Source organism: Dreissena polymorpha, chromosome 2 (genome assembly GCF_020536995.1).
Source record: "Dreissena polymorpha isolate Duluth1 chromosome 2, UMN_Dpol_1.0, whole genome shotgun sequence".
In the NCBI taxonomy this organism is placed as follows: domain Eukaryota; kingdom Metazoa; phylum Mollusca; class Bivalvia; order Myida; family Dreissenidae; genus Dreissena; species Dreissena polymorpha.
In genome coordinates, this window is record NC_068356.1 from 116,421,778 (window position 1) to 116,436,670 (window position 14,893).

The 14,893-nt window shown below is 35.4% G+C and overlaps 1 protein-coding gene across 2 annotated transcripts in view; it reads left to right on the top strand.

Annotated features, from left to right (window-relative positions):
• The first annotated feature begins 396 nt into the window (after window positions 1–396).
• LOC127868651 (clusterin-associated protein 1-like) overlaps window positions 397–14,893 on the top strand; it is a 35,649-nt gene continuing 21,152 nt past the window's right edge. For both annotated transcript variants that reach the window (XM_052410584.1, XM_052410585.1), the window contains exons 1-6: window positions 397–495; window positions 5,243–5,354; window positions 5,595–5,679; window positions 10,492–10,677; window positions 10,965–11,060; window positions 12,806–12,889. In XM_052410584.1, the coding sequence (XP_052266544.1) occupies window positions 474–495; window positions 5,243–5,354; window positions 5,595–5,679; window positions 10,492–10,677; window positions 10,965–11,060; window positions 12,806–12,889 (585 nt within the window). In that variant the 5' untranslated portion in view covers window positions 397–473. The remainder of the gene's footprint in view (window positions 496–5,242; window positions 5,355–5,594; window positions 5,680–10,491; window positions 10,678–10,964; window positions 11,061–12,805; window positions 12,890–14,893) is intronic.

A 14,893-nucleotide genomic window follows, 5' to 3' on the forward strand; every position in this document is an offset into this window, starting at 1 on the left:
TAATAAAAAACGCCAGTAGATTGATCATCATCGTCACGTAGTAAACCCAGGAATGCGAATTGTGCATGCGTAGTGATGCGATTTATGCAATAAAAAAGATATGTCATGTTCAATGCAATGTTTATTAGTGGAATGTAACCTTTTTCAGTGCAATGGTTTACTATAGTCATCAAGTTTATCATATTTCAGAGATTCAGTAGTAAACACCTATTCATGCCCTACCATTATCTCCGAAAGATAAGACCCGAATAATCGTTAAAAGTGTAAAACATGCCTTTCTGTCAACTATGATATTTTTTTAGAGTACAGCAACGGTTATTTAGTATAATGTAACCAGAATATGGTAGTTGTATTTAACCGTCAGGTTTGCTTTTATTACAACACTGTGATATGGGATATTATTCATAGTGCGCATGCGCGAATAGTTTCTAGTGAAAACAATTTTATAACTGAGAACTCGATAAAGGCGAAAAATGTCGTTCAGAGACTTGAGAAGTTAGTTTTTCTTTTGATATTTGTTTAACTTTTATTGCGTTATAACGAAAACTATTGTATAATCATCAAAAATGCTGAATGAGCATGTGCTTCAGCATTTGGAACGATTTGCCGAGTTGCCCCACTGGCCACAGGCAGCAGTATCATAAATTTGCCCCCCCCCCCCCACGGGACCATACCCCCCGAGCTTACCCCAGGGGTTTCAGATTGTTAAATGTACACCTATTGTGTATGGTTTGACTTTTCAACAACGAATATTGACAAAAATACACAGTGCGAAAAAATAACCCTCGTATATGTATTATATATACACAAGGTATGAAACGTACTATCGTCAACATCCGTATTCTCGCGGTATCCCTATTTCCGCGGTATTTCAATTGCGCCACCTTAGTGTTGTTAACCTGTTAGATTTGGTGACCCAATTTCTTTTGCCGTCAGAAAATAGTATTTTCAGTCATAATGAGCAATATTTTGGTAAGTTGTGATTGTTATCAGTGAGAAATACGTTTTTTTCCAACAAATTAAACAATATTCACATTCAATTTTTCAGTATTTCAGCTTTTTACAACTTGTTGCACATCGTCTGCTCGCATTTTCCCGATCTCATTAATATTCAAATTTTACAAGCTTCGCCCACACGACTAAGGTTACACAACACATTTTAAAGATTAGGCCTTAAACCACTTAATTTTATACGGTAGGATAAACTTGAATGAACATGAGGGTTGGGTCTTAAAGGTGCAACGATCAATTATCTATGATGATTTATGCATGTAGTTTTCCACCACAACTAATAGATGCTCTTATTGGGACAATGTGATATTTATAAACATTGGGTGCATCTGACACAGTGTACACATGTTAAAATGCTCAGAAGAGGAAGCCCCTTTAGGTGCATGCATTGTCCAGAGGAGTAGCATTATGACTGTTGTGCAGTTCATACGATTGTTAAACTACTTATGTTCATTTCAAATCAAATTTAATCTTTAATAATTAATGTTACTATTACAAAGTTAAGCTTCGGTGCAGATATCATGTTTTAACTGTGATTTAGTGACGTAAAGCCTGTTGACATACTTACTGCGAGAATATGAATATGGCGTCTTGTACACATCAGTAAACAGTATGGTGTATTAACTGCTTGGCACGAAATAAAACATTATTTGCATGAATAAAAATTAGATGGATATAAGCGGAAAAGTAGTTTATCTTCACAAAGGAGTCCATAATTTATTAATTAAGTATTTATTTCAACTTTAATTTTTATTTGAACGTTAAGTACCGCGAAAATACGGATGACCAGTATATATGCCTATTGCTGAAAGATTGTGGAACACTGGACGTGACCTTTTTCACCGAAAACACACATGTTCCCATGAAGGTGCCGACAAAATGCAACTGGATTCGTTAAAAGACAGTAAAAGCAAGGTGATTACACAATTAACCGATCTCCTTCTAGGCTAATTACTTTAATATTCAATTAAATTTGATTTTCTCGCTATATGTCAATCGGTGTTTCATCTACACATGCACACCATTTTAATTTTATAATGCATCATCTGGTTGGTTGTTCTCATTGTGTTGGCCAATGATATGGCGTTTTAGAATCGAGCATTCGATCGACAAAATTGGTCTCATTTATAAGACGTGCAAAGAATTTAAGAGATACTTTTTATATGGGCTAAATTCTTTGGAACGTCTCATCGTTGAAGGACCTTTTTTGTGGTGGAAACCAGAAAGTTTAAATTTTCATCAATTTGCGTAAAATTGCAAAATAACATTACCAACTCATTCAGTTTTAATTCAGAAGTCCATTTTTACATCAAATATCGTCGATTTGAAGTTAGAAAGGCATAAATTCTTCAGTTAAATTTATGCTTAAATCTGCAAAACATTCACTGACCTGTAGCCATGTCATGAAACTGATTTAAATATGAACCAATCAGAAGAAGGCATTACGGTGTAACATGTACGCGTAATTTTATTTAACATGAGCTTTTAACACAGACTTTTACCTAACTAGATCTAGTATGCTTATCTTTGTCGATTTAATAAGCATATGTTCAAAACAGATATGGTGCAGTTTCTATTCACTGTTCTAAGTTTCAGTGAGTGTTTATGCATGTCTTTTTCGCACCTCTGTCTGTGTTGTTTTATGTATTTACATTCTACGTTACATAGGACGGTATACTGTACGATCTGTATCAATCTTATTTATGTACAGTATAAAAATAAAAGATGTAATTTATTTCAGAACCTTTTTAATTGTCAATTTAGAAAAAAACAATGCTAACTTAATCCAGAAAAGTATAACATCGGTTTACTATGTAACGCGCTGCACCACAACAGACAAAAGCAAACTGTATTTTACGCTGTTTATTCTTTCACTTTAAACCAGATGCTTTACATCGAGGTCGTGTTATCGATTTATATCTACACAGCGAGCAAATCGAGAGATATTGAAAAATTGAATAGTGGTTGGATTTAAATTGCTCAGGCGTGCAAAATTCAAAGTGTCATTACATAATTTTTACGGAACATTATTGAGAAATGAATTATCTACACAGGTATGTAAATATTATTGCAATCCGTTGATATTAAGTGTCTTATATCGGGGCTTGAATGTTGCGCACAAAATCCTTGCGCAACAATATAGACAAAGAAGGAAAAAAATCCAACACAAATCGAATGGTTCAGCCGTTGGACGCTCCAAATATTACCTATATAAAAAGTAGCTTAATATTTGAGAGCGTCAACAAGTTGGACTATCGACAAAATATGACAGCAAAACACAGACATGTAGCGAGAAAGTGGAATTTCATTGAATTTTAAAGTTATTAGCTGAGTAGGAGATCGGTTAGAAGTGTAATCTCGTTGCTTTTACTGTCTTTAACGAATCCAGTTGCATTTTGTCGGCAACTGCATGGGAACATGTGTGTTTTCGATAAAAAAGGTCACGTCCAGTGTTCCACAATCTTTCAGCAATAGGCATATAGTGCGTTTCATACCTTGTGTATATATAATACATATACGAGGGTTATTTTTTCATACTGTGTATTTTTGTCAATATTCGTTGTTGAATAGTCAAACCATACACAATAGGTGTACATTTAACAATCTGGAACCCCTGGGGTAAGCTCGAGGGGGGGGGGTAGGACCCGGGGGGGGGGGCAAATTTATGATACTGCTGCCTGTGAGTTGCCCATCATCTATGATCTAGACTATTCACAAAATGTATTAAAACGGCAGTGTCATACATGTTTAGATTAAGCTGGTATTTACCTGTATTAAAAATACAACATCGCTTGGATGTCATATTGTGCGTACAAATACAACTCACTGTTGCCATGGCCATTCCCTTTTTTATAAGGCAAAAGTGGGGTTGTCATTTATTGTACAGTGACTAGGTATCAAGCTGTCCTAATATCAATCATTTTGTTTATGGTATGCTCTCGTTGGGTCATGAGTTCTTTGAGTCTTGATTATAGAAATCATGTGAAATCAGGCAATAGAACGTTCACACATAAGTGCTTTCCACAGGCCACTTAACATGCCCTCGCCATGGCAATTGCAATTTGAAATCAGAGTTTGCGGGTAGCCTGAACTTTTCCGATCAGTGTATTTTTGCATTTTCTGCAACTAGCCATTCTAAAGATCTAAGTGTTAATGACTTCTCCAAAAATTGTGAAAGCCAAATTATGATCTTCTGTTAATTACATGTATCGCTTTTCCCAACTAAAGTCAGTCTTTTAAGTCAGAGCATAAATATATTGGACAATCAATATTGGCCAATGAGAGCGCATGCTTTATGAGTGACAGCACTCTTAGGCATGCAATACCTGTAGTTAAATCATGAAGATAACTTGTGACATACATGTAATTGCCACAGATATCTTGGCCAGTTAATAAGAAGAACACACATGCAAAACGTTCCGATCTTGGCAGGACAGTCCTGCTTTTGGGCTGTTTGTCTGGGTGTGCCGATGTGACACAATTTGTCCCAACATTAGTAAAAAACGACATACGTTTTATAAGGTCACAAAAACATTCGCTATTCAAGCTCCGTCTGGCTTAAATAACCTTAGCTAATTCTTTAATTGCCCCCTATTAACACACCATATCTACTAGTTGATTGATCCAGTGTTGTTTTTGACACCTTATCAGCAATCTATCTGCAAATTATTGATTTTATCGGGCATTCACACCATGGTGACTGCTTTTGTATTTCATGGCCAAAATCTTGTCCAAAGATACCATTACATGTTTTTCTGTGTATTATACCACCTGAGGCTTAAAAACCTGTCAAAGCACCAGTTTTGTTTTTCAAACAAATTGAGCGCTAACAGATACACATTGATGTTTCACATACAATAACTTTTTTTTGCCTGATTTTTAGAAAATAATTTGTACATATTGCATCAATCTAAATTTAGACTGAATTGATGATTGGTTGAATAAAACAGTGCTCGAAGCGCGCACATCGCGTTGAACGATTACGCATGCCTCTGTCCCAAATTGAATTTTTTTATTATTTTAAAGTGTCCGAAAACTAAGAGTAATTACTGTAATCAGGGCTAGAATAAATTTTGTAAGGAGCTGTGGCAATTTGCATTCACTTGTCCAACAGGGTGAGTAGCTGTTTGGACATTTTATAGCCCTAAAATTAGCAGTAAAAAATGATAAGGTCAAATAGTTCAATTTAATCGATTACCAAGGATGTATTTATCTTGGATTTCATTTTCAGATTTCACAGAAATGATGCGAGCCCTGGGCTATGGCCGTCTTATATCAATGGAAAATTTCAGAAATCCAAACTTTCCTCTTGTGGCTGAAGTTTTGAAATGGCTTGTAAAAAGGTTGGTACTACAATGCTATGTTTGAGTCTTGTCATGCAAACCTTGGCATAAAACCCATTTTTGCATGATGTAACCTATTTCTCTATTCTACCATTATTTCTGTACCCTATGCCAGTGCTTTATTATGATATAAACCAATTTAATGAATAAATGCCATAAAGTCTGTTCCTTTCCTTTTAAGAAATTTGACTCTAAGATGTCACTTGTATTCCTAAAAATGTGCCATGGATTTGCACCCAGGTATGACCCGAGTGCCGATGTACCTGGTGACACTGATACAGAGCAAGATAGGATCATCTTCATCAAGTCAGTAGCAGAATTCATGGTAATTATTTGGGATTTTTCAGTATATATATGCTTGAAGTCTTAATACAATATGTCGTCTTCACTTTTGAATATTTGATAGATTAACTTAAATTTATTTTGCAACTGGTTTCAATTAATTTATTTTGCAACTGGTTTCAATTACACTTCAACACCGTTATTTCGAAGTCATCAGGACTGTTAAAAAAACTTCGGATTAACAATAATTCGAAATAAACATTTGACAGAAGACTTTGATTCTGTAAAAATAAAACGTTTTGAAATTTGCATGGTTCGGTTACACGCTTCTATTAATAATTGTTTTACTTAAAAACCTAAACTAGTCAGATAGCAATAGATTTCTACTTGTAACCAAAGGAGGAATAAAATGATTCTTTTTCTTCTTTTTATTTTTCTCTAATTACAGAACATATAAAATATAATGAATTGCACAAATTATCAGAACATATAAAATACTAGAAATGGCGCTGCAGAGGCCGACGCGTATCCCCAAGCTGCATGTTTGACCCAGGGGCGCCTCAGGGTTGGTAAAGAAGTTAAGTAAAAGGCAATTTTGGGTGGGTGTGGCCGATGTGGGCAGGGCGCCCCAGGGTTGGTAATGGGGCTATGCATAGTTGAGAACTTGATATTGACCGTATTGGCATAAGAATAGTTCAGTATCAATTAGAAGTGAATTGGTGTAGAAATGAAGAAATTATAGTAAAACCCAATTTTGTGTGGGTGTGGCCTATTTGGGCGGGGCGCCCCAGGGTTGGTAATTGGGCCATGCATAGTTGAGATTTACCGTATTGTCATAAGAGAAGATCAGTATCAATTAGAAGTGAATCGGTGTAGAGATGGAGAAGTTATAGTAAAAGGTAGTTTTGGGTTGGTGTGGCCTATGTGGGTGGGGCGCCTTAGGGTTGGTAATGGGGCCATGCATAGTTGAGATTGACCATATTGTCATGCATAGTTGAGATTGACCCCATTGTCTTAAGAGAATTTCAGTATTAATTTGAAGAGAATTGGTGTAGAAATGAAGAAATTATAGTAAAAGGCAATTTTGGGTGGGTGTGGTCTATGTGGGCGGGCGCCCCAGGGTTTGTTATGGAGCCACGCATAATTGAGATTGACCATATTGTCATAAGAGAGGTTCAGTATCAATTAGAAGTAAATCGGTGCAGAAATGAAGAAGTTAATATAAAATAACATTAAAAATTAGTGAAAATCTCTGACCCGGCCCGCCCCAACCCCCATAACTTTTGACCCAGGGGTCAGATCAAAATTCCAAATAGTGCAGGGTCGCACATATGCTCATAGCTACCATGTGTGTACCGTAGGTTTCCACGTATAGCGCGCTCCCGTGTATAGCGCGCAGGCTGTTTTTTTAATGCAAAAATAGAGAACAAATATTTGAAGACAACAAAACCACCAAATCGGACCGAAAATGGCCGCCATTTTTCTATTGCACAATCCAATAATCCGGGGCATTGGAAAGCTTAATTAAGCATTCAAAATAGGAAGCGTCATTATGATTAGGAGCATGGGTTGCATAGCACTATACTTTTTTTACAATTTTGTAATTTTCTACCAAAAGATTAACAGTCCACGTGCATTTCATGAAAACGTGAGAAAATAAGAATTAGTGTTCATCGTGTGATTTTTCCTCGGGGAAAGCATGGGCATTACCGGTTAATTTGAATGTGGCATGGGAGACAGGGATACAATTGTTGAGGTACACCACTGTTCAACGTTCAATATTTATACACCCAAAATGCAATTGCATATCTTCACGTTCTCATGCATATCTTCACGATCTCAAGTGTCAATTAGTTTCTCAAATGTCAATAAGCGTCTTAATAAGTCGTGGCACATATTACTCAATAACATCTGCCAATTACGAAGTGCAAAATGACCCCCTTTCACGCCTACCGTTACCCGCAAAAAAGACCTCGTTTGTACCTACCCTTGCCTGCTCTCCTGAATGTCGACAACAATCCCCATCGGAATTCATCAATAAAGAAGTGTAAAAACACAAACAAAGAAATGTCCGCAAGTTTATTCAAAATTTATTTTTGACCAAAACTTCTTCTACCGCATTCATATCTACCAGTAGCGACTTCTTGTTGTTTCGACAATTGCCCCTCAGTCTGTACGATTACAGGGTGGTAGTTTTCTGGAAAAAAACATGGCGGCCATTTTGATTATTTATGATTACCGGTATACAACATATTTTTTACCAATTTAGCAGCCAGGATAGCGTTGTATCAATGTATTGCGCGCACCAAATTTTTTATTTGAATTTTGGAGGTAAAACACTGTGCGCTATACGTGGAAACCTACGGTAAGTTTCAAGGTTCTAGTGATGAAAGTGTTGGAGGAGAATGTGGCCAGGACGGACAGACAGACGACGGCGGAGATAACCACAATATCCCCCCGCTTTTCAAAAAGCGTGGGGATAATAAAGAATAGCACAAATTATCAGAACATATAAAATATAACGAATAGCACAAATTATCATTGGGAGAGATGTACCGTGGTTGACTTGTTTGTATCACTTCGAATTAACGATTTCTTCGGTTTAACGAAGTTCGGATTAGCAATGAAATTTTACATTAAACAAAGAAGAACCGAAATTGGGACCCAAAAAAAACTGTGAAATAACTATGACTTCGGATTATCAGTGTTCGAAATAACGGTGTTGAAGCGTAGTTTAAGTAAGTAAATAGCTGAATAAATGTTATTTCAATATTTGTTTTGTATGTGCCCACAAAGTAATTATACCCCCATAACCATTGGTAGTGGGGGCTATGTAGGAGTCACTTTGTCGGATGATCTGTCAGTAGGTCGGTCTGTCTGTCCTGAAAATTTCATCCAATCTTCACCAAACTGTGTCAGAAGTTGTATCTAGATGATGTCTAGGTCAAATTTGAATATTGGTCATGCCGGGTCAAAAACTAGGTCACAGGGTCACTTTTAAAACGAAAGTTTGTCTGGACCATAACTATTTCATTTATCGTTAGATTTTAAAATGACTTGGTACGTTTGTTCACCATCACGGGACGGTGTGTCATGCGAAAGAAGTACGTCAATATCTCCAAGGTTAAGGTCACACTTGAATTTGCCCATAAATGAGCTTTTCCGGGCCATAACTTTGTCATTTATTGTGGGACTTTAAATCATTTGGCACATTTGTTCACCATCATTGGACAGTGTGTTATGCAAAAGAATAATGTGGATATCTCGAAGGTCAAAGTCACACTTTGAGTTCAAAGGTCAAAAATGGCCATAAATGAGCTTTTTCAGGCGATAACTATGTCTTTCATTGTGAGATTTTAAAATAATTTGGCACATTTGTTCACCATCATAGGATGGTGTGTCATGCGAATGAATTACGTTGAATCTCTAAGGTCAAGGTCACACATAGAGTTCAAAGGTAAAAAATGGCCATAAATGAGCTTGTCCGGGCCATTACTAAATTGTTCATTGTGAGATTTTAAAATCATTTGGCACATTTGTTCACCATCATTGGGCGGTGTGTCATGCAAAAGAATTACGTCAATATCTGCAACATCAAGGGCACAATTTGAGTTCAAAAGTCAAAAATGGCCATAAATGATCTTGTCCCGTCCATAACTATGTCGTCCATTGTGAGATTTTAAAATTACTCGGTACATTTGTTCACAATTATTGGACGATGTGTCATGCGAAAGAATTACGTCGATATCTCCAAGGTCAAGGTCACACTTGGGAGTTCAAAGTCAAAAATGGCCATAAATGAGCTTGTCCGGACCATAAGTCATTCATTGTGATTTTTTTAAATGGCTCTTTACATTAATTTTGTTCACAGTCATTGGACAGCCTGTCATGCAAAAGAATTCAAGAGTTCAAAGGTCAAAATAGCCATAAATGATAATTGCATAATAATTCTTAAAAATTGCCATAAATTAGCTTCTCTTGTTTTGTGGAGACAGCATGCAAAATATTCTTAGTCAATGCAGCATGTGGGGGTATACGTCACATCTGTGACAAAGCTCTAGTTTGTTCAAGCCCACAAAGTGACACTAAGAATTGCTTTTGTGCTATGTGGATCTCACTGAAACTTTGACAGATGAATAAAGGAAATATTTTTTGCCAAAACCAGCTTTGGAAGAAATATGGCCCTTCATCTTTTTTTCCATCTAACAATATATATAAGAATGTTGTGTTTTCAAACTCTCTTGGTGGATCTGCTGAAACTTTTACAGCAGAATAACAGATTGTCATTAAGAAAGAAATAAAAGTAGTTACCGTGTTGACAGAATTTTAGCTGAGTGTCGGTTTTCTACATTAAAATAAATAGTTACCATATTTTTTGTTTCGATTTCTTTTGGCAGATTTGGTCAGAATTTCACATCTGAATTACCTTAATATGTAGATTATCTTAAATTAACGAATTTTGACTGTGACTAATTTTAGCAGAATTATTGACGTTTGTTGTTTTTCAACATAGGAAATATGGCCCAAACATTATGCGAATGCTCAACTATGTGGTGGATTTTGTCTAAACATTTACTGCCGTTTGACCTTAATGCATAGATGATTGTAAAGAAAGGACTTCGGCAGAATTTATGACATTTTTAGTTTTGAGAACATTAATAATTTTGTGTTAGCAAGTCATCTTAATCTGACTAATGGATTTGTGTCCAATATGAGTTTCTGTGACCCATCTTGGTTTTGGTGTATTACTATAACTATTGTTTATGATAAGAATTTAGGCCAAGGGAACTGTTCCTTTGTTAGTTAAATAAGAACTTAACATAACTATCAACATAATTTTCATATACTTATTTAGGCAACTAAGGCCCATATCAAGTTGAACACAAAGAAACTGTACCAGGCAGACGGCTATGCAGTGAAAGAATTATTGAGAGTTACATCGGTCCTTTACAACGCCATGAAGACCAATATTGTTGATCAGGCAGATGAAACAAGCGCTGAAAATGATGGGTCTTCATTATCTTTCGATATTTCATCTAGAGTAGGTTTAGAGAAAACATTTTCTTCAAATGAAGACAGTTACAAATTCTTAATTGCAGTAATGCATTATTTGCAAAGCATAAAGTTTGTTAGATGAAATGTTAAGACAAAATAAAACTCTTTTAATATATCTATATATCTAAGAATGAAAATTGATTTGCAATTAAAATATAAGAAATGTAATAAAGAATATAATAGTTTCCTGCGAAATATGCTAAGGATTTCTTGAATGAGTCATATTTGTTGTTTTTTCACTTTTGACAACAATATGGTATTTGTTTCTACCAGATAAGTGAGCTTAAGGAGGCAAGGCGTCTGGCGTCGGAGATCACCAGCAAGGGGGCGGGCTTGTATGATCTGCTGGGCAAGGAGGTGGATCTCAGGGTGAGTAGGCTGGGACCTGAGTATTCATACGAAATGTCTACTACAACAGAATTAGCTGAAGTTTATTATTTTCTTATCACAAATATATTAATACTGGTGACAATGTGAATAACATTCATATTATAGTTTGAATTAAAAAGTTCATCAGATAACGAAATTGTAGTTAATTATTTCATGCTTTTTGATGGTTACTAGAGAAATATCAGTGAATTAAAACTGATATTTCACTGTTTCAAACTGAAAATTATCAATAATTTTCATTGTTTTATCGGAACTATTTTTAGATATCTTTGGTTTCCCCATTGTGAACCCCAATTAGTTAATTTTACCAAGAGTGACTACTCTGAATTGATGTTTATAAAATCATACGGATTAGCTTCCTTTTAAAATACACGTACTAACATTTCTGGGCACCCAACGGGGAATTATATGGTCCGGAATGGCAAAAATACAAAAATAATCATTTGTAAGCATAAAATAAATAAAAAATTGTTGGATTTGTTTGAGTTGCTGCACCACTCATGAAAATATCATGAAATTTTCTATAATCACTCCTGAATTAAAATCGATATTCCATCAAATCAAACAAACATCCTCTATATATTGCATGACTGAGTTAAAAAAATCTGCAGTTTTCACCCAATTAGGATATTAAGTAAATATACAAGATCGAGCTATAAAAATCAGCTTGTTCAATTTTGAAATGGGACAAAAATTGTCGTAGAATACTTATCTTGGGAATTTTGGGTTGCAAAAAAAGGTTATTTTTGTAGAAATCATAAGAGACTTAAAGTCCCCATTCGCGGAGATATATATGGGCAGAATGGTAAGAAAGCGTGATTTTATTGAGGATATCACTGAAAATCTGGTTGAAATCGTTTGAAAACAAACAAAATAGCGATTTTTATTTTGGGTCAAGTTCAGTAAAGTACGAAAACGACCTTATTAATATTCATGATTTGAAACGTTAATTCAAACCTTAACAAACAAAATTGCAGATACGGTTGAATTTAGCGGAGAGAAGGTAAGAACAAATGGAAATTCATCTGTTACAGACGGAAAGTGAGTTGCAATGCTTCGTTTTTGCTACATCTATGTATTTATCTTCCATATGCTAATAATGTTAAGCGAAATCTAAATATAGATATTATTTGCATAACTCGCGACGCTGCAATGATTTTCGCCTATTGCATGTATTTATGATCAATTATATATTATTTTATTGATTCAAAACCAATTTGACTAGGTTTTCAATGTCAACCTCCATAAAAAATATATTTCAATGAATTTATGTAAAGTTTATTTCTGGGTATATGATTTTTATGCAAAACAACAATCTATTCTGCGAAAGGGGACTTTAAAACAGTGTATTGTTATGAAAGCTCCATTCCATGTCCCGTAATGGTCAATACTTATTGCGGCACCAAACATGAGCCAATGCAGGTAGTAAAATGATTGTAATATATATGCTGTGAAATGAATTGTTTTTAATTCCAATTGTGTACATGAATGTTCCTGTCTGAGTCAAATTGCACAAGAATTAACATTGGTAATTGTCTACATGTAGTATTATTGTACTCAACATTTTTACATTAAATGAATATTTCTAAGTCTGAATAATGGAAAAAAAATCATTGACTAAAATAAAGGTTTGGCATAATTCAGACTTATTTTATCGTTTGTTTAGTTAAACATGTTTTGTGCAGCTGCTGACTGTGTATTTTCAATCTGTATTCTTACTTCAGGAGCAGAGAACTCTGGTGATTGCTAAACAGTTGGAGATCAATGAAGTGGAGTCCAGTCTAGCAGCTTCTATTAAAGCAGTTGAGGTATGGGAAGTTTTCAATTTGTTTTGTACATTTGTAACAGATTCAGATACAGGAGTATTTTTACAACCTTAAATGTCCCCACAGAGTGAAAGGCATTAAGCATTGCACTTGTCCCGTCCTAAAGAATGTATGTATGTACATCCCTAAACTTGTGTTTTCAACTCGTATTTATTTAGCTGGGTGGGTCTCGCTCAAACTGGCCCAGCTGAATGACCTTAATGGGTACATAATAGTTAAAGAAGACATTCTGGTTGCAACCAGTTTTGGCAGAATCATGGCCCTAAAGGGAGGCATATAGTAATCCCTTCCTTGGTACTTTCGTCATTCAGTCCAGCTTCTAGTGAAGAGTTTAACTTAGGAAGTATTGAAGTGCTCAAATGAAACTCCATATGCTTATTAAGGGCTTATAGAGGGCATTAAGGGGTAGTGCAGAAAACAAGAACAACAACTGTGTTTTGATCATTTATAGAGTTATTGCCCTTCTTAATTTTCTTTATAGGAGAATAGCTCCTTTAATATTGAAAGTATGAAAATGTAAATTGATAGAGAAAATTATGTGGAAATGCAGAGAATACAAACCACAGGTCTCAAATGGAACTTCATATTATGATAATAGAAGGCGTTACATGGAAGTGAAGAGTACAAGAACATAACTATCTGGATTTACAGAGATTTGCCTTTTAGTTTATTTTCTTGTGTGGAGCATAACTCTTTTTGTATTGAAGGTATTTAAAGTCCACTTTATGAGATTAATACAGAAAATTCAGAAGAATTGCAGAGTAAAAGAACCATAACGCTCTTTTTTGAGTCATGGCCATTTATTTTTGGTGTATAATCCATTTCTTATGTGGAGCTTAAAGATGCCCGAGTTGGTGTTGGTATATTTTTCCATGTCACAAAAAAGTGATTATGAGTCAAAATGTGTTTGTATTTATGTCAGATGTGCACAACATTTGGTCTAAATCGGTCAAGAAATGCCCAAATTCAGTACAAAGATAGGGCTTTACAATTTCTGTTCTGTGCATGCACAGAAATAATCTAAATTTAAACACATCGGGTCACATGTAAAACCATTGCATCATTTTACAATGCCATTTGCATGAATGATGAATAATCATGTCATTACCTGTTTACAATGGGACAAGCAAACAGACAGGACATAGCATGTAATGTTTTTTGCATTGTGCTTTTTTGTCAATATCTATGCATATTACTCGACAAATTTCAATAAACTTTCTTCAAGCATGATAAAACTCCGTTTGTTTTTAATCCACAAGTCGGCCTTATTAAATTCGCTCTGATCTGAGAAATCGTTTTAATGCAATCAGCTTGCATTCTGACTTTTTACCAACATGTTATTCAATACACAATGATCCTTGTTTATCCATTAAGACAAAAACACGTTTTATAATCACTTTGCTAGTGCTATCCGTAGACATAATTCGTTTGTAAATTGCTTGTGTTATTTAGTAGTTCTTGTTTGTTTTGAAATGCGCAGAAGTGGTAATCATGTGAAATTGGCGCTCACGTGACCTAAAGCGTGCATACTTCACAGGTTAATAATAGTCTTGAGGATTCGGTTATGTTCATGATTAGGTTTAGTATTTTTGATGCTTTTGTCATTTTTCTTTCACCTGAGCACAACGTGCTCATGGTGAGCTTTTGTGATTTCCTTTTGTCCGTTGTCCGTCGTGCGTTGTTCGACGCCAACATTTGCCTTGTTCACTCTCTAGAGGCCACATTTATTGTCCAATCTTCATGCAATTTGGTCAGAAGATTGGTTTCAATGATATATTGGATGAGTTCGAAAATGGTTATGTTTGCTTGAAAAACATGGCTGCCAAGGGGCGGGGCATTTTTCCTTATGTGGCTATATATGGCTTTAGCACAATCTTGTTAACACTCTAGAGGCCACATTTATTGTCCGATCCTCATGAAACTTGGTAAGAAGATTCATCCCATTGTTATCTTGGACGAGTTCAAAAATGATGTCAGTTGGTTGAA